The following is a 19,276-nucleotide window of genomic DNA, read 5'->3' as shown; positions in this document are numbered from 1 at the left end:
GCTCAAGTTAAACTGCTCTGCAGGTGGAAGGTGTGTTGGCGCTGGCTTCTGAGCAAAGCATCGGTCTGCTTTTGTAGCCCCTTGAAGTGCCATGTCGCATCGTAAGGACTAGTGAATTTATTCTAGCCAAAACTTCCATGAACCAGAGCTCATTGGACGGGGTGCTCGGATGAACAGGATTCTGCTCCACACAAGGGCATCATCATAATACAAAAAGTTAGATTGTAAGGTGCCATGAAACCATGTTTTTGTCATCCTCGAGAGGCATATGCTTACAACCAGGTAAAGGAAAGCGGCCACTTGTTTCCTAATTGAGACATGTAATTCTAAGCATCCAGGTCATAGTTATGATCTCATGTTGGTCCCACCAATTATTTGGGTAGAAAACCTTGGGGGTGGATGCTCTGGATGAAGGGTGAGGCCTTCCAGATGTTGCTGGTCGACACCTTTTCACCACCACTGCCATCTAGCCATGCTAGATGGGGCTGATAGTGGTTGCGATGCCACAACACCAGGGTGCGGACTCATTCAGCAAATGCAGGTCTGCTTTGAACAGAGGGAGGAAGAAGGATGGGTCAGGTCCCTCCCCAGGAGGGACTCTCTGTTGCAGCCATGTACCAAACTATCCATACATTTCAAGCAAGCAAGCAGGCAAGTTTCTGTTTACTGTTCCCGTTGCCAAAACTGACTCTCCGAATGGTCGCCTGATGAGAAGGCTCGGTCCTGGTCTCTCCCTGCCAATTCCTACTTGAAATGATTCATTACCCCGATGAATCACTAACTCTTTGCAGCCCTCTGGATGCCTCTCGCTGCACTTAACAGTGTGCGCTTCGCATTTTTAGCAGGAGCATGCAGCACGCGAGCAGGGGCCCTTGGAAGTGAGCGGCGGACATCAAAGCCAGCAACCTCTTCCTTCCCCTGAGCCTGGTTCTTGATATGATCTTCTGCCTGCTTCCAAGGTGCAGCCCGTAAAACAGGGAGCAAGCGGGAGGGGCAGAAAGGCAGCACATGAGTGCGGCTACGGGAGAGCCGGACTTTATGTCCCAACTCGAGGAATGTCATGTTTTGACTTCTGATTGGCTGAGGAATGCAGGAGTCAGTTTTCCCTGGAGCCGATTAGAAAGTTTCCCTCGGCCTGTCTGTGCAGAATCTGCAGGGGAAGGGGGCTGGCGGCGGCTCTGTTTTTGTTTCTCCTCCAAAATGCCGTTTCAATGAAACCGCCAGGAGGTTCCATTGTATGGAGATGTGAGGAAGGAGGGAAACAAGGCAGTCCCTTCTGTGCGCAGACTTCTTCCTCGCCCGTCGCAGCGGAGTGCACTGGGTCTCCCCAGTGGCATGTGCTTCACTGCCCGGAATACTATGTCACAGTACTCCACCAATTTCCTCCTGGTTCCCATCCCCGAATATCCCGTCCTGGACTGTGCACCCAACAAAATCATCAAGCTGGTCGTCCTGGGAGGCAGCGGCGTTGGCAAGACCGGTAAGTCCTGAGGGGTTGCCACAGAACATTTGTTCTTGTCTTCTCTCTCCCTCTTTTAAACGTTCCCTGGCAAGCAGATGGGGTTTTGTGTTAACCTTTGATAGAAACCATGATCCAAGAGCATGCTTATCTTTCAGGACATAAAGGTTGATGGGGTTTTTTTCATTGCCAGAATGAAATCAAAGGTCTGGTGGGGCTTTAGTAGTTGAATCAGGAAACAGTGAGCATGAGGAAGGGCTTGCATCCACCTGGAATAATGGGGTTTGTTCTGGGGTTCAGGGTGGGGCTCCTCGGAAACTGATTGAGGGCTGATCACTGAGATCGGTAGCAGCAGGCAAGCTGGCCCACCCGCACCAGTTTCTCCAGGCAGGATGAAGCGGAGGAAGAAGCAGCTTGGATGTGTTCCCAATTGCTCGCTGTTCACGTGGGGGCCAAGACCCAGCTGGCCCGGCCAGTGCTCCACAGGCATGTGGCCAGGCACTTAAGAGAGTTGGGGGCAAGCCTGTTGGACATCCCCTCGTATCAGCTAATTTGTATCTATGCATGCGGATTTAGAGATAATTACCAGCGTTCATTTACATTGCAGAAGAGCAAGGCTTGCCAATCCATTTCTCATCCAAATAATCTCCAGTAAACCGAATGATTCAATTAATTTGCATCCTGGCCAGGACCATCCTCAACCTGTGGGATTTCCCTCACTTCATATGCTTAATGGGCATAAGGGGGAAATGAGGGAGGTGAGAGGAAGCAGGGAGGGGAGAGTTAACCCTTGCAATTCCCCCTTCCTGCAAGGCAAGTCTTCTTGGAACAGACTTTGAATTGGCATGAATGGACATTCAGGGCTCTGCGGAACAGACCTGGGGCCCAGCTCTGACAATGCCCTTGTTCTGCATGAACTGGATCTGCGAAGGACAGCTCAGCATGCAGAGCTCCGGGTTGCATTCTGTGCTCCTCACCCAGCACTTTCCGATCCAACTAGCCCCGGCTTTCCACACTCTTTGGAAAGTGCCTCTCACCTCCTGCCTCTTTGACCTGGAAATGCCAGGAATCTTCTCGGAGCACTTCTGTGCCTCATGCATGTGCTCCTCCCCCTGAGCGCTGGTCCTTCCTCGAAGATGCTGCCTTCCTGCTCTGCTCGCCCGGCAAAGCAGGACCGACAGCTTTCTGCCTCGCGAGCCGCAGTGCCAGCCTGCCTGCGAACCAGCCAACGAGCCCTTGGAAGTGCCCTGGGATCCTCCACCGAACGTGCAGCTGAGGGGTGCTGAGCCCTGCTGGAAAGGGACTGGGCAGCACCGGGCACCCGGATGCCGTTTCTGGAGGGTGGGTTGTCCCTCAGGAGAGAGGTGAGTGCGGAAGGCACCCTCAGGAGGGCCTTGGGCTTAGACCCTGGGGAGTGAGCCCCGTCTGCTCTGCCAGGCAAGCTCTGCAGGAGGGGAGCAGATGATGGAAAGTGCCCGCCAACCATCTCCGATGCCAGACCCAAGTCGCAGAGGCCCCCGGCAGGAGACCCCCCAGGGGCTGCTCCCCCAGGGAGTCTCCTTCATCCTCCTGCTGTCACCAGCGGCTCGTGTGGCTTCTCCTCTTTTCCATCATGGCTGCCCTTGGCTTGCTGGCTGGGGAGGAGGCCGCTGGGCAGGTCGGCAGCCGCATCTCTCCTTCCCCCCCCCTCCCCCTCCCCCTCCCCACCACCATTTTGTGGGGACAGCTGCACTGCCATGGGGAAGGGGCGGAGCGAGGCCAGGAGGCCCTCCTCAGCGCTCCCTGCCAGAGCGGGGGCACCTGCAGGTACCCAGCCGTGGCTACCCCGGACAGCGGCCTGCTCACGTCCAGCCAGGGCTGGAGCAGCCGGGGGCGGGGGCCTTCGCCAACCCCAGTGGCCCAGTCTTTCATGACCGCACACTCTCCGTGCGGCTGCTCGGCTGCATCTTCATGAAGTTCTGGAAGGCAGGATAGAAGGGATTCATTCTTTCGCCCCTATCAGCTGATAGTCTCCTTCCAGCAGCTCTGTCAAGTAGGGTTCCAGTGTTTGCCAACATTGCATGAAAAGTGTCTTCTGGCTCTGATGTTAAAAATATAATTATACCCTGAATCTGCCATACCTTTGTACACTTCTTCCAATCCACCCGTGATTCGAGAGTGTACGCATTTCATGTGCTGTTCCTTGCTTAGGTTAAAGTTCCTACAGGCCCTTGTACTGGAATGAATAAAGTTGCAATATCACTGCTTCTGGTGAATCCATATTGCTGGGTATCTGAAGTAACAAGTGAGACTTGCAGTTCCAGGATCCTTCCTCTTCCTCTCCTCCTTCCCTCCCGCCTCTCTTTCCTTTGCTCTTCCCTCGTCGCTCCCACAGCTGCATTTCTGAGTAGGGTTCCGCTTCTCCTCTGACTCTGCAAGTTGGACCACGCTAGAGCCATCCTGGCCGTTCCCTATCCCGGAGAAAAACCACAAGAAAAGCCAAACCAGAGGAAAGCATTTCCTGTGTTTGTGTATGCACTTCCAATTTGAAACAACAAAACCAAACACAAAGCAAAGGAGGCCTTTTCGGTCATTGCTTTGCAGAGCTTGCCTCACTGAGAATTTCTCAAACCTTATCAAGACTGGCTCCCAGTACCCCGTCTCTCCGCTTGTTACAAAACCAGGAGGGAGGAATTCTATTCCCTGGGAACCCTCATAAAGACGGGGTTCACCAGGAGGAACGGCTATCCCCCTTCGCAGTGTCATGACACAAGTCCACTGAGGGACCCTGGAATGCAATCGGAAACCACCAAGGGTGAGATTGCACATTCACAAATGCACACTCGCTAAGGTCACATAAACATGAATGTGTGTGAAGCAGCCCACTTCCCATGACCTGTGACTGTCTGATTCAGCCCCCCCCCCTTCCTGAGTCTCGTTTTTCCCAGCCAGAATTTACCTCTTGGGGTCTTGGGAGTCAGGCTGGGGTGGTCGGGGGAATCCTGGCTAAAAGGATGAGGCAGAGAATCAGAGAAAAGCAAAGGGGTTGAGGATTTTCTTGGACCTGTCCGATTCCTTCCTTGCTCACAGCCAGTGCCGGGGAACCCCGTCCTTAAGCGGGAGCATCGAGACGGCTGCCTTGGAAAGCTTCCCAGAAAGCAGAGTATCTGTGCAGGCCTTTTCTGCCGCCCAGCAGTAAACTTTAAATATGAAGTGAGTGTATGTATCCCATGGCTCATTTCCTCAAAACAATCGCCTGGGCGAAAAGGCGCTGTGGGAAGACATTCCATTTCATAGAAGAAAGAGAGCATTTTTCAGCTGATAACTTTTTCTCAGCCCTCCTAAGATGTGAGAGAGACCGGTGGAAGAAAGGGAGGGAAAAACAGCGGGAGGAGAGTACATTTGAGTCTTGTCTGACAGACTCGGTTATAATGAGGAAGCAGTTTTAAATGAGGCATCTCTGACTGTGATCTTAGGCACCTGGGAGAGAGTGCCGTGGCGCATAGCAGGACTTCATTCTGAGCAGATGTGGAGGGGAGAGGAGCAGGAAGAGTGCTGACCTTAAATCTAAACAGTTTGGATTAGGGTTGCTTGGGAGCTGAATTTGCAGAGTCCTCCTCTGGGTTAATGCATCCGTTTTATGCTTCTTGTGAAGGAAATGTAGGCGCAGACACACTTTCAAACCCCAAGGGGAGCCAGGTTCAACTTTAGGTGCAATCCTAGGTCCATGGAGACAGAAAAGGGGCCTTCGACTCCCAGCTGCGCTGGCTGGGAGCACTGAGAGTTGCGGGCCATTTCTCTGCCTCAGCAAGCATGAAAGTGGGTCCTTCTTGCAGCCCATGGACTCCCAGAAAACCTCAGAGGAGGGCAGAGCGCCATGAACCTCCGAGGGGGACTTGTGACCATTCGTTACAGATTTGTCAGCCATGCTGTGACACTCACGCCATTTCCTTGGCATGCCGTGGACTTGTATTGGTTTGGGCTAGACTTGAAGACCTGGGAGTTTTTTTGCGCCGATAATTGAAATCCTGAATATTTTGGCTATTGGTGTCGAATGCCTTCTAGACCTCTGGATGGTGAGGAATGATTTGACAGGGTAACAGCGTAATCAGCACAATGCTCACAGAACAATCAACAATCGCATGAATTCTTATTGTAGCCACACGTGCGTTGTTAGTTGGGTCATAACTCCCATGTCCTGCCCAGTCCGCGCAACCTGGGGATGATGGAGTTGAAGTCCAACACCTCTGGAGGGTGCCTGCTTGGGAAAGGCTGCCTAACTTTTCCAGAGAAATTGCCCCTCATTGCAGAAGAATTTATCACCAGCTCCTACCATTGATTAAACATCTGCGGTATCGTGACTGGAAACGGTGTCTTTAAATGCCACCCTCGACAGCAAGCAGGGGGAAAGCGTCCTTTCCTGACTCTGATTAAATGCCTTTTTGTTCTTGCTCTTTTGCAGCCCTCATTGTGCGCTTTCTCACAAAGAGATTTATCGGAGACTACGAGGCCAACACTGGTATGTCTAGTTGGTAACACTGCCTGGCAGGTTCCCGCTCAGTGCTTCTTATTCCGGATTAAGACCTAGAATGAAGGGAGAGGGGTGGTCTTGTGCAGGTAGCCCAAATATTCAGGATAGGTCAGGAGGCATTAGGGTGACTTGTCCCTGCACTGCACCATTACGGAAAGTTGGAAAGAGGAGATTGGAAATAATAATTCGGCGTGTGGCTTGGTTTATGGCAAAGGTCATTTGGTCAGAGGGCTTGGAGGTGCTCTCAGTTTGAACATGTGCAGGCATACACACCGAGACAGCTAGGACGTCTTCCTATATTTGCAAAGCTGGTCCTCTTTTCATCCAGTGCTGTGGGCTGCAGGCAAGAGAGACGCTAGTCAAGAATCTAAAGGTGCATATTTTCAGCAAATTGCCTCCAGCTATGAAAAAAGCACAATCAAACAGAGCCCCATTATTTACGATCGTTCTCTCCTTCCTTCCTTCCTTCCTTCCTTCCTTCCTTCCTTCCTTCCTTCCCACCCGCCCGTTTTTTAGCCAATATTAAATCCACTCTGATGAAAAAGGATCAGAGGGATGATGTGGCTGACACAGCTCGGGTGAAAAACAGCAACCAGGATGAAAGAATATTTACTTGCAGCAAGCGAGCAAAGGGGTGTGAGAAGCCCCGGCCTGCCCCACACGCCCCGCTCCAGACTCCCAATTCCCACCAACGAAATGGGCTGCCTCTTACGAAGGTCAGGCCAAGCAACAGACTTGGTTGTTTTTCGTGGGGCTAAAAGCTGAAGTGAAACCCGCTGCCAACTGGCCAGCAGCAAGATAGTCCAAAGTGCTGCCTAACAATAGCTTGGCACACCGAAATCAGTAGATGAAACTTGTTCCAGTGGTTTAATTTGTAGGCATTCATAGGTCATCATGCTGAAGCCATTGATTCCGATCCAGGAGCAAAGTCCACTCAAACTGTTGGCGACTGGAGGGGTCTCTTTTGTCCAGTACTAATTCTTTAGAAACACCTGAGGCCAGATTCTCATTTTGTAATGCAGGAGAGGAATCGTGAGCTGGCTTTCCTTTTTCCTTATGCTTCCTGAATAGTCCGTATTTCTTCCAAATGCGCCTCTGGGCAGGACATCGATGAGGCTCCGTGTTCTCTTGGAGTACCTTCCTTTTCAGTCATTCATCACGATGTGGTAAACCCGAAAACATGCAATATGGGGCACAGCTGGAAGAAACCCTTGCTCCACAGAAATGGCCCTGTGGCCACTCAGTCATCTGTTTTGATTTGATTTCTGCTCCTGCGTCTTGTAAACTTACTGCTCTCTGTCGTCATTCTCCCTTGCTTTATCAGTTGATGCTGTTTGGGTTCTGTTACATTTTACTGTACGATCCTATACACAGAATTTTTGCCAGAAGGGTACACAGACATTCCCTAGGCCAAGCTCCATGCAAGGAGGTACAGGATTGGAACTGCTTTACCCCCTGAACTTCCGCCCGCCTTGCTCTCTGTTGCCACCACTGTATTAAAAGCACTGGCGATCTGATGGTAGACTTTAAAAACCTGCAGCAGAGCGAGTCCCAACCAGGAGTCCTTGGTCTTCTCTGCTCCTTCTGTGATTAATGATAAACTTGCAGCGGCATCTCAGGGTCCCTTCCACTGATCACAGGGCATGGCTGGGCTTCTCCGTAGCCACCTTTGCTCCGAAGCGGCTGGATCTTTCGCCGACGGCTCCTTCGCACGTGTGCACGGCTCCTTGGCACTCGTTTCCGCGTGCTGGCTCCGCGTAGGGGTGGATCATACGAAAAAAGAGCCAGGGATTTGCTGCGAGAGAAGGAGCACAGAGAACGGCATGTTTTTCCCATTAAGCAGCCAACCCTTCAGAAATCCTGGAGGCAGAGACAAATATGCTATAGATAGAAAACAGGTGGTCATCTGGGGCTGCCTGCATAGGCAAGCGCTGCTCGGGCCGTGGGGGGACAGGGCCAAACATGATTAGTCTTTGCAAGGCCTGGAAATCTCCTTTTGATGTGTTAGAGAAGAGAAACAGTTTGCTGTCTGGTTGCATTACATGGTGCGAGCTTTCTGCCAAGCACGTATTTCCGCTCTGCGTGCACCGCCGTCCCCAGCTTGCTTGGGCAGCCCCAAGGGGTACAGCCAGGGGTCAGGGGTACAGTGCCTCCGCTGCATGGGAAACGTTCCAAGTTCAACCAGCCCCATCTCCAGGTGGGGCTGGGAAAGACCCCGGCCTGAAATATCCCGGCTGGGAAGGCTGTTCTACACCACGGGCTTCTCCTTGGTTAGCACAAAGCGACTTCCAGCTAGAAAGTTAGAAACAGGAACAAGACCTTGGACTGAATGAGCTGGAGACATGAAAAGACGTTCTTGTCCCAAGAGGCAGGTCACTGGCCAGAGCGGAATCCCATTCCCAGTGTGACTGGGCGGAAACTTCCTCTCCCGCTCCATGGCAGGTGTGAATCTAAAAACGTCTTTCCCAGCCTCTGTTTCTGAATCATGATGGCTGGAGTTACCAGGGGCTTAGCCGTCTCTGCAGAGCAGGTGAGGCTTCCCCTGTTGCCAGGGCAGGGTCCCAGCTCCTCCATTTCTGCCCATCGGGCTGCAGTCAGTGGGGCGGCAGCAGGGCGTGAGTAAGATAAAGACCAAGTTGGGAGCTTTGGGAATGGCCCAGAGGAGGGCTTACCACCCGGACAGGGTGTAGGAGGGAGGAGGAGACATTCATGGGAACGGAGGAGGAGGCCGCCAATGGCTCCTTGTCCCGATGGCTATGGCCTTGCCCCAGAACCAGGGGCATTCAGGGCCAACCGACAGTGAGGCAGAGCAAGGCAGCTGCGTCAGGCAGCGGAAGACGGACCAGCTGCCCCTTGCCTCCCCGTCCCTTGGAGGGCACTGCCCCCATGGCTCGCACCTGCTCTAGCAGAACCATGCACACCTAGCGCCTGCGGCCCCAGCCAGCGTTAGAAGCGGGGAAGCACATCGGCTGCATGCTGCTCTTCGGTGTGCTCATTGCCTCTTTTTCCTCCCGCAGGCGCTCTGTATTCCAGAAAACTCACCATCGATGGAGAGCAGATCTCCCTTCAAGTGCAGGACACGCCCTTCGTTTCGCTGGAGGTAGAAAGGCTGCTTCGGTGGCGTGGTGCTCCTGGACACGGGTTTATCCAGAGAGCCAGAGTGGCGTCATGGGGATAGTGCTGGGCCGGGAGGCCAAGGACCTGGTTCGCGTCCACCGCTGGCCATCAAGCGCACTGGGCAACTTTGGACCAGTCAGACTCTCAGCCTGACCTGCCTCACTGGGCTGTTGTGAGGATCAGATGGCGAGGGTTCCTGGGTTCCTTGCAAGTGGGACAGACACCACCCTTCCCCACTTTGGTGCCCTCTGCTGGCCGCATGGTCTGGGGATTCTTTTAGGGAACTTCTATGCCACCCCATTTGCCGAAGCCTCGGGGCGGCTCACGAACATAAATAAATAACATCCTATAAAACAATATAATTTAACAGTATAAATGATGGGAGTTTCTCACTTCTATACAGGACAGCAATCAAAAAAGAAACACACATGTGCATAGATAGACCCAACCACCCCATCTCTGAGAGCAAATGAGTCCCATCCGTAATTCTTACAGCGCACCCCAGATTATCTGGCCAAAGGCAACAGTGGGACAACTTACCTCACCCCAAAATGAGGGCTGGGGGTGCTTGCTGAAGTACCAGTCGGGCACGTTGGCCCTCGGGGCACTTTTTAAAGGCAGAGATCATTGCTGCAGGATTACTGCTTCGTGAAGATAGCATAAGGCCTGTCTGATGGGGAAATGCCACTGACCATCTGCAGAGTACATTTTCTGGGATACTGAATATGTGGGGCCACAGTCCACCTGTCAAGGATTAGGAGAACCGTCTTCCCGGCAGATTTGAGGCTCAGCACTTGAATTTTACAGACTCAGTATGGGCAGCAGCATCTTTGCCTCACTCCATTTTTAGCTCTGTTGCCAATGATAATCTCCAGTCGTGTTTTAAAGGAGAAAACCACAAGCCTTCCTTAGGTGTGACATTTATCTGCAATTCCCCATTCATGGCAGTTTTTGGGTGCTGCAGATGGCAGCGTTGTGGTGCTTTTCAAGCATTTCTGTTAGCTTGCTTGCTTGCTCGCTCGCTTTCATCTTTTCATCCTTTCTTCCTCCTCACCCCCTTTTTGGAAAGGGGAAAGGCTGGGATTATATGAAAGTGGTGGAATGAACCAGAATGAAAACCCACATGTTTTCACAATTCCACTACAGCCCAGCCCCACCTTTTCCTGTAGCAGAACTTACAGAAAGGCAGAAAAAAGAAAACATCCTGGGGCAAAAAGACATGAATAAAGGAGTCACTCTCAGTCCTGCAATGAATTGGGAAGCAGGAGCCGCAGCGAGGCGGTGGGTTAAAAACCTCGTGCTTCAGAAGCAAATGGTTCTGATGAGAGACACAGCAGGAGAAACCCGTGCAAATCATAGCAAAGTTTTGTACAAATTTCTCTGCCCAGGTCAATCCACCAGATTTTAATCCCCGCAAATGGACTCCTGGCACAAACCTGGTTGAATCCAGTTAATTTAGTTTATGCCCTGTTCATTTCAGTGGGTCTGCTTTAATTCGGAAGAATTTTGGATACAACTCTCTGTTTCCAGTCCAAGTGATATGCAATTTTGTTTGGCTCCAGACTGGTAGAGTTTTTGCGGACAAAGATAGAGATGCCCATGGTAACAGCTGTGCTTTTTTTATGGTGTGAAGTTCCAGAGAATCACTCAGTGGCTGAATGTTGCCTGAAATGATATTCTTGAAAGAGAAAGCCAAAAGCAAGGAGATAAGGAGGTTGGAAGCCAATGAGCTGCTGCCCAAAACTGCAGTGTCTGTAACATTTCTGTGTGTGATTAAAATGAACTGATGAGCAAGACATCTCCGTTTTTGTTCTCTGAGCAGCCTCGCTTGTGCTTTGCCTTTCACCCTGTGCCTTTCCCTCCTGACTCTCAAGTCCATTTCATTCTTGCCTGAGATGCAATGCAGCAATCTCGTCATTGCAGTCACTTGGCGCTATTCTTTGCGTTTTGCTGTCAGTCTTTGGCACAATGGTATTTTTTATTTGATTACTTAGAATACTGCTCTGCCTCTTCATACCATAACACCTCTGAGTGCATCACAAATGCAGCTGGGGCTGGTCACTAGAGTCACTAGGGGCGCTTCTGGAAGGGGATTTCTCTTAGAGCAGCATTCAGTGTCTTCCAGATGTGGGGGTGGCTGTCCAACCCATCTGGACGGCACCAAGTCGGGAGAGGCTGCAGTAGAGCCAGGCTTCTCTGCATTCGAGGTGGTTTCCTGCTTCTAAAAAATAACGGCCTCCTGGCTACCTAACCCCACCTCCCACAACTCCTTCGCCATGCGCAGAGGCATGAATCGATAAGACATGCTCCTCTGTGCGTGGAGGGAAGGATGGTCTTTCTCTGCGCAATGCCGGAGAAAAGCTGTCTTTCTCAAGACCTGAACAAGGGCTCTTCTCTCCGGTCTTCTCTGCTCTTCTCTCCAGTCGTACCTGATCAGAGATGAGCCTCGGTTTTTCCCTCTCGGTGCTAGGGAAATTAGCCTTTCTGTCCTGCTGAGCACTGGGGGTGGCCTGGGAGAGGGGAAGGGGTCTTGGACAGGGGCCAGTGGAGAAACGGCCTTCCCCACCCCCCAGCTCAGAACTGGGCCATAGACTGGAGGTTCCCCTCCCTGATCTAGAGAAAGCCGGGACAATATGGTGCTAGGGCCAAGCTTTATAATGGAAACACCCCCGTCTTTTCTAGAAAGGAAACTCATCCTTTTCCCTCTGGGGCTTTGATGGCAGGACGAGAATGAGGTGATCTGCTGCCAGGAGCAGATAAACCGCTCCATCTACTGGGCAGACGGCTTCGTCTTCGTCTACTCCATCACAGACTACGAGAGCTACCGCGTCATCCGGCCCTTGCACCAGCACATCCGGAAGATCCACCCCAACGCCAACATCCCGCTGCTGCTCATGGCCAACAAGGGGGACCTGCTCCGAGCCCGCCAGGTGTCCACCAAAGACGGCTGCCAGCTGGCCAGCGAGCTGGGCTGCACGTACTCCGAAGTGTCTGCCCGGGAGAACTGTGACGGTGTCCGCGAGGCCTTCACGCAGCTGTGCCAGGAGATGAGCCGGATGATAGCCGGCTGCAATGGGGAGAAGCGCAGGGGGCTCCACCTGGTCCGCCCCAAATCCCCCAACATGCAGGATTTGAAACGGAGGCTCAAGCAAGCCCTGTCTTCGAAAGGAAAAGCGGCCACGATGCTCTGATGGAGCTGGGGAAGACAACGCGGACAACTGATATAATTTATACCTAGGTATGGCCTTCCTTTGCCAGCAACCTTTTTGGGTGAAAGAATTCCATTCTGAAAAGGAGGCCATGACCAGTTCTGGATCCTGGACCTTTTGGTTTTAAAAAGATCACTGAGAATGAAGATGGGCACATGAAGAGAAAAAGAGAAACTTGAAAGGGGACAAGGTTCATCCACAGCATAAGCTCAGTTTCCTAACCAGCATGAAGACAGACATTCTTACCAGCAAATCAAACGCTGGTTCAGCTGTCTGTCTTCCTTATTTTCCATGTTTCAGGCAAGCTTTCTAGATTCCCCCTGCCTCTAATTTTTAAGCACCCGATATTCATGTTTACAATTGTATTTTGCCTTGCTATGAAAAATAAACATCAGGAGAGACTTTCAAACACGGTTGCAAACCAGCCCTGGAAGCAGGAGTCGTGGAGGTGGACTTCACAGGCTCCAAATGAGATGGAGCTTTCCCAGGTGTCTCTTCTCCATTTGAGCTTCACCGCTCAGAAAAGCTGCACCGCTGGCTTTTGGAAGAGCTTGCCTTGAAACAGAAAAATACGGAAGCTTGCCCTGGCTTTCCTTGCATTGGTATGTCTGAGTAAGTCGTCTAATTTGATCTCGGACAGCACTAACGTTTGGAATGAATGAGTCATTCTGCAGCAAGGACTAACTTGAAAGGGCACTGTGAGCCAGATCTTTATATTGCATGCAAGGCTATAAGGGTCGTAACCCAGCGGAGAGCTGAGCATCCCCGAGCCCACTGAAGCTGGCGGGCTCAGGCCGTCATTGCCTCTGTCTCGGATTGTGGCCGTTCTGTGTCCATGGAATGTATATTTGCGGGACCATCTGCCAGTAGCCACCGCCAGGGGGTCGCTGGCCGTGTGAACTAGCCATTAAATCAGGGTAGCTTTTGCAAAATGTGGCTAATTTTAAAAGCCGTCTGCTGACATCTCTGACCCTTAGCCAGCTTCGTGGGAAGGAAGTCAGACAGGCAGGGAATGGGAAACTGCAGGTGCGGGGGGGGGGGGGGGCAGAAAGAGAAAAAGGCCAAGCCACACACACTTGCTCTGGTTTATTTGCTGCTGGCTTCAGCCCTGCCTACTGCCAACCCGGGACCCTAGAGAGATCGCCTATGAGAATGTGGCCTCGGGCAGAAAGAAGGCTGCCCACCCCTGGATTATCTGGAGGAGGCCATAGGCATAATTTTCAAGATGGCGGATGCTTGAAATATGTACAGCTTATTATATTGTTCCAAGTCATGGAGAACTGCTTGGTCCTTTTGAAGTGAAGCGCTGACTCAAAATTTCCCTGAAAATGATGTTTCTGAGGATGTTCTCTTCACTGCCACCCCAAAGAGAACTCAGTATGTGTGGGATCTTCTGCCCTATTTCTCTTTATAGGGGAGGATTCGGAACTGGTGTGCATGGAGCCAACACAAGAACTCTGCTGTTACTACCATTTCTGGTGCTACCACCAAAAAGTCCCACACCCGTGAGAGAAAAAGGAAGAAGTCACACACTCCTTCCTAATTTTCACTGCCTGAGAATTAGATGAAGGTTCTCAGGATGTCATTTCTGCAGACAGATAAGGGGCCAAAAAGAATAACTTCTGCTCGTGTTAACGAGATGCAAACCAGGTCCACAGATTACTTTAGCAAAGGAAAACAAGCACAAAAATCAAAATCAATGTGAGGTTTGCTTGCTCTGCCGTCACAAATTTGAACCTCTCAGACATACTGCTCTGTTTACACGAAGGCCGTGAGGATTACAATCTTACTGTGGACTTAGTTAAAATAGAAAGCCTGGAATCTCAGAGATCTAGCAAAAAACTTGGGTCATTCAAAAGTCCAGCTAAAAAACCACACATTCCACACTTTATGAATTAGTAACCAAACAATATGTCAATGCACCCAAAGCATCATTTGATGAAAAACGCTAAACCAGTGGGAGAGCAAGGCTACAATTCTGTACATAGTTACCCAGGAGCAAGTCATATTAAGGTCAAGGGGACTTACTTCTGAGTAGGTCCATCTAGTTAGCACTATTACTCCTACATGATGTATTAGAGATCAGCAGTGAGTCTGACATGTGAATATGTGCTGAGGGTTAGCACCTTTGATTTTGGGCCATCCTAGATTTTTTTGGAAACAAAACTGTACAATGCCTGCACCAGCTCCATAGGGCAAATGCAGGTCAAGTCAGCTGTGGCTAATTTGCTTTCCAAGGACCCTAACGAGCTGCTCTGTCTCGAAGCTGCAGTCCCTCTTTGCTCAATGCCATCCTTTTTGGGAGAAGGAAAGCCACCCCCCTTCTTTCTGGGGCTTTTTCCATTCAAAGCATTCCCAAAATGATCGTGTATCTAGAAACAATTCTCTAACTGTTTAGTTCCTATGGCAACACGCACCTAACCAAATAATGCATCAGGCTAGAACTGGCCAGCAGGTCTGACCCAGCTGAAGCCTTTCTTTTGGGCCATTAACCTGCTCCTGCCTGTTCGCACGCAGTGATGCATTAGCTGAGCTTTCCAAAATGGTCCATGAGTCCATTTTAGGAGCAGCTGGATGCACTTATGAAGAATAGGCCCATCAAGAGCTATTTGTGGACTCAATCCTGTGTCAGCAGTGGGATTGAAGGAATACAACCCCTCAACAGCCCTTCAGCCCAAGAGGCTATGCATCAGGAAATGCATTCGCAACCTCGCCTGGCTGATGACCTGGGAGAGAGGCCTGCTCATCTGTGACCAGGGACCAAGGGCAGAATAAACAGAACATCAACCTGAGCCAGCGAAATGGTTGTTCTGAATTGCCGCTGCTGGAAAAACATGCGGGGGGGCGGGGATGGCATTGACATAACCAGCGTGAGCGTTCCCACAAGCAAAGTGATCCCCGTGATGCAGGGGAACAGCTGCCCATGCTGGGAGAGGCCAAGTCTGCAGGCCCAGGGACTCGGAATTTCGGGAAGGTGTGGCCTGAGGGACTTCAGGGTGCACTGGTCTCTCTGGGAAAGAATCTGGGCTGCAGGCAGGGACACACTTTCCGGGGTGTAAGCAGGACTGAACTTGGGGGGCGGGGGGAAGGGAAAGCAGCTGTGGGGAGATGTGGGGCTGCCATCCACAGGCAGCAGTGGCTGGACTTCAGACTTGGCAGATGCTCAGTCTCCTGGTCACAGTCTGCCCCACTACAGTGAAACGCACTAAAATTCTATTCGAATTATAGTTATTGTTTCTACACTTGCAAATATAAATTAGCAAATGCAGAGGTATGACAGCGATGAGGACTGTGCCTTTTTTTCCTTTCAAGGAACTCAGCGTGGCTTGCCTCATTCTCCTCCTCCTCTCAATGTTATCCTTACAACAACCCTGTGAGGTAGGTTGGGCTGAGGGGCAGGGACTGGCTGCACTGTGCTTAGAAGTGCACAGGTAGCCAACGCGAGTGGGGTGGGTTTGGGGTTCCATGTTCAGACCTTCTGGTCCCAGTTAGTATTATGCGGCTGCCGCATTCGACAGCAGCTGCAGCTTCCGAACTGTCTCCAAGGGCAGCCCCATGTAGAGGGCATTGCCGTAGTCTATTTCAGAGATTGCCAGAGCACAGACGCCAGGCTCTCCCTGCCCAGGTGGGGTGCAGCTGGTGGAAGGCTCTCCAAGCCACCGTTGCCACCGGAGCCTCAAGTGACCAAGGTGAATCAAGGAGCGCCCCCAAGCTGAGCCTGCTCCCTGGGGGAAGTGCAGTGCCCCCCAGGACAGGCTGAACACCCCCCATCTGGTCAGAAGAAGCAACCACCAGCGGCATCTCCGTCTTGTCTGGGTGGAGCTTCCATTTGTTCGCCCGCAACCAGTCCGTGCAGTCAGGCACGGGATGGCTGCGTCCACAGCCTCCCCTGCTGGGGCTCAGCAGAGGCTGGCAGCTGATTGCAAAAGGGAGGTGTCAGTTCCTCAGATGGGATCATACCATCTGGCTGAGTGGGCTGTTCCAGACTGATCCTAAAAGTGACAATAAAAATAAATCCAATGCAAATATTCAAAATAATACAATGGGATGCCATCCCAACTGCAGCCATGATGACCTGGTGCTAGGTCTCTGAATGCATGCTCTGCAGAGGGTTAATTTGGAGAGAGGAAAGTCTGGTATTAAATCTTAAAGCGCAACAGACCAGATCAAGAGCCTTCTCAGATGTTGCAAATGCTCTGCGGGTCCATGGAACCACTGCGCCATCTTGTGGCTGGCTACTAGAAAGGCAGAGAAAGGCAAACCCTTGCGGGGGAAAAACCATGGGACGGATGCATTTTTGACTCCTACAATGGAAATGCAGGAAGCAGAATAAACTTCTCGTGTAGAGAAGCTCATAGACTCTCTGCTCTCTGCCTACCAGCAAGTTAGGAAAAGAGACCTTCCATGAGTAGTGCCACTCCTCTTGCAGAGAACAAAGCCTGAATCGAACCCAGTGTATGTTTACAAGTGTATGCATGCAATTTGTATCTGTTCCAAGTCCTTGTACTGAGGCTTGGGGATATTGGGAAAAATTGCTTGGAGCAATTCAAATCCAATGGTTATTCATGCCGAGGCATGGATGAGGAGTTAATAATTTAAATGGAATTGAAAGTTTATCCAAGTTCACTGTGATTCATCAGCAATTAAACTTCAGTTCTATCACTTCCTGCTAAGCACAACTCGCCCTTGCCTTTAAAACAAACAAACAAATATCCCAATGAAGACTTAAACACACCATAACCTTTACAATGCATAATCCAGAAGTGATTTTTCTATGTAAACTTGCAGCTCCTTGTGGCTCTCATTCATCTCCATGGAGCTGAAGGAAGCATCTTTGCTAAGACTGACTTGGTGTATGGATTTAAAATTCCACAACAAATGCCATTCCCAGGCCTGACTGGAGATGCTGGACACTGAGCAGGGACCTTCTGTATGGGGAGTTAGGGCTCGGGCATTGAGGCACAGTTCCCCGTGAAAAAGTCTGTGTCCTGCAACTGACTTCTGTTTTGTGTACTGAATAAATTCCCATGATCTTCCCAGATTCTCTGGCCAATCTGGGATCATGAGAAAGCGATTCCCAGTGGGTGTGCTTTGATTTAGCCAAATCCTGACCTTAATCAGGAAGCTGTAGATAGATGTGGTAGATATCCAAATAGAAGTGAGAGTCCTCCAAAGCAGAACCAAAGCAGATCTGAATACCCCTGAAGATTCGGGATTCACAGGGACCCAGAGACACTGAAAGTGATGCAGTTCACACGGTCCCCAATGGCTGAGCGAGTCACTGTGGCTTGTTTAATCCACGACTCGTCTTGGTGGACGCAAGGCATGAGCTGTTGAATCACCTGCACGGGGACAGCCAGTGCCACCCAAACCCAGGCAGAGAACTCCTCGCGGGGGAAGCAACCCCATCTTTCCCTCTGGAACAGGCCCTGCCCCTGGAGTTCAGACAATGCAGCGAGCTATTCTCAAGAGGGTACCAAGGCAAATCCGCACACACACAGGATTAGGCAAGCCACGGTGCGACCCAGTCCTGTGTGTCCCCAGAAGCTGAGACGTTTCTCCCCAAGCTGCCCATATAAGGGAAACATCGGGGTGCGCAGAGCGGACGGAGCCTGGCAGTGCTTACTTCCAAGCCCATGCATGGCTCTCCGAGCCCAGCGCTTTGGGGAGGGATGCCGAGGGAAGAGGTCACGCGGCCGATCCAGGGCACAGCGTTTTCGCTCGTTCTCCTCCCGGGAGCAATTAAGACTCTGCAGGGCCTGGAAGCGTGCATTGGGTGCTTGTATGGAGAACGCTGGGTGCCTGAGCACAGGCAGAGCATGGTGCATGCACCCACAAGGACACATTGGGCCAGACGCATGGGCCATACCTCTGGCGAGCTGAATCACTCAGAGCTGCAGAAGGCAGATTCTTTTGTGGGTTGGCTCTCCTGGGCCAATAGGAGAAACCGTTCACGGATCCCTTGCATGCAGCACAGGAACTGCTGGGAGCTCACGGACACTAATGCACGTTCTCAGCAAAGGGCAGCCCTGCTTCTCCCCACGCAAGCGAGTTGGCAACGGTCGTGCGACCACTGGGAGAAACAAGCAATTAGATGGAGCTAGAATGAAGCAGGCAGGCAGGCAGACAGACAGACAGACATACAGCGGGAAATATGGGAACAATTATGTTTCCATTTCAATCATAATATGTGGCAAACGTTTGAACTGTTGAACAAACAGAGTACAAAGTTTCCTCTGTTCGTTGACCAGAGAAGATACAAATCCTCCAAAGAGCTCACAGGTCCTTTGGAAGCCAGCCAGTACATGCTGTATGCGGAGAATGGCAAGGAACGTTTCCAGGCAGGGCTGTTCTCATGCCTCTCAGCACAAGGGAGAAGGCTGCTGCTTCAAGGGAGTGAGACGAGGCCAGCTGGAAGTTCAGCGAGGGCGGGGGGAGCAGTCTCTCAACGGCCTCGTGCTGCCGAGATGAGCTGGACTACCATCCCAAGTGCGTGGTAGTCCAGTGCAGCTGCGGGGTGCCGGGCTGGGGAGCTCCCCTCTACCAGTGCATAAACATTGGACGGGAATGCAGCACACCCATCCCACAAAATCAAAAATCAGCTGTTTGGAATGGGCCCTCGATACTCTCAAAAACGTTGGAAGCATTTGGAGTTCCAGCTCACAATGCCTGATTCCTCCTGGCAGCTGGTGGATCTGCAGCCTGCCCACAAGGGCTCCACAGGGAGCGAACTGGGCCAGATGCCTGGCTTTGAGGGTCCTCCTGACTTCTCAGTCTTAATGCAGAAAGAGAAAAGCTGAAGGCAGAAGAAGGAAGGGAAGGCCAAATATGAACTGGATCGTTTCCATAAAGGGAGCCACAGCTGCGAGTTTGCAAGGACTGAGCAGGGCTGTCCCGACAAGCCAGTGTGGAAAACTTTCATTCCTTAAGTCAGAGATGACTTGATGGCACATAACAACAGCAGAGCTTTGCAAATTAGGA

At 51.4% G+C, this 19,276-nt stretch overlaps 1 protein-coding gene across 1 annotated transcript; it reads left to right on the top strand.

Annotated features, from left to right (window-relative positions):
* Positions 1–1,090: 1,090 nt before the first annotated feature.
* Positions 1,091–12,689, top strand: LOC123022023 (ras-like protein family member 11A-like). The gene is made up of 4 exons (XM_044427393.1): positions 1,091–1,480; positions 5,901–5,957; positions 8,987–9,069; positions 11,810–12,689. Exons 1-4 carry the CDS (start codon positions 1,336–1,338, stop codon positions 12,275–12,277), a joined length of 753 nt encoding a protein of 250 aa, XP_044283328.1. The 5' UTR covers positions 1,091–1,335; the 3' UTR covers positions 12,278–12,689.
* The last annotated feature ends 6,587 nt before the right edge of the window (positions 12,690–19,276 follow it).

This window comes from Varanus komodoensis, unplaced genomic scaffold (assembly GCF_004798865.1).
Source record: "Varanus komodoensis strain SLA01 unplaced genomic scaffold, ASM479886v1 scaffold18_3, whole genome shotgun sequence".
NCBI lineage: Eukaryota > Metazoa > Chordata > Lepidosauria > Squamata > Varanidae > Varanus > Varanus komodoensis.
This window is presented reverse-complemented; position numbering and strand designations above follow the sequence as displayed.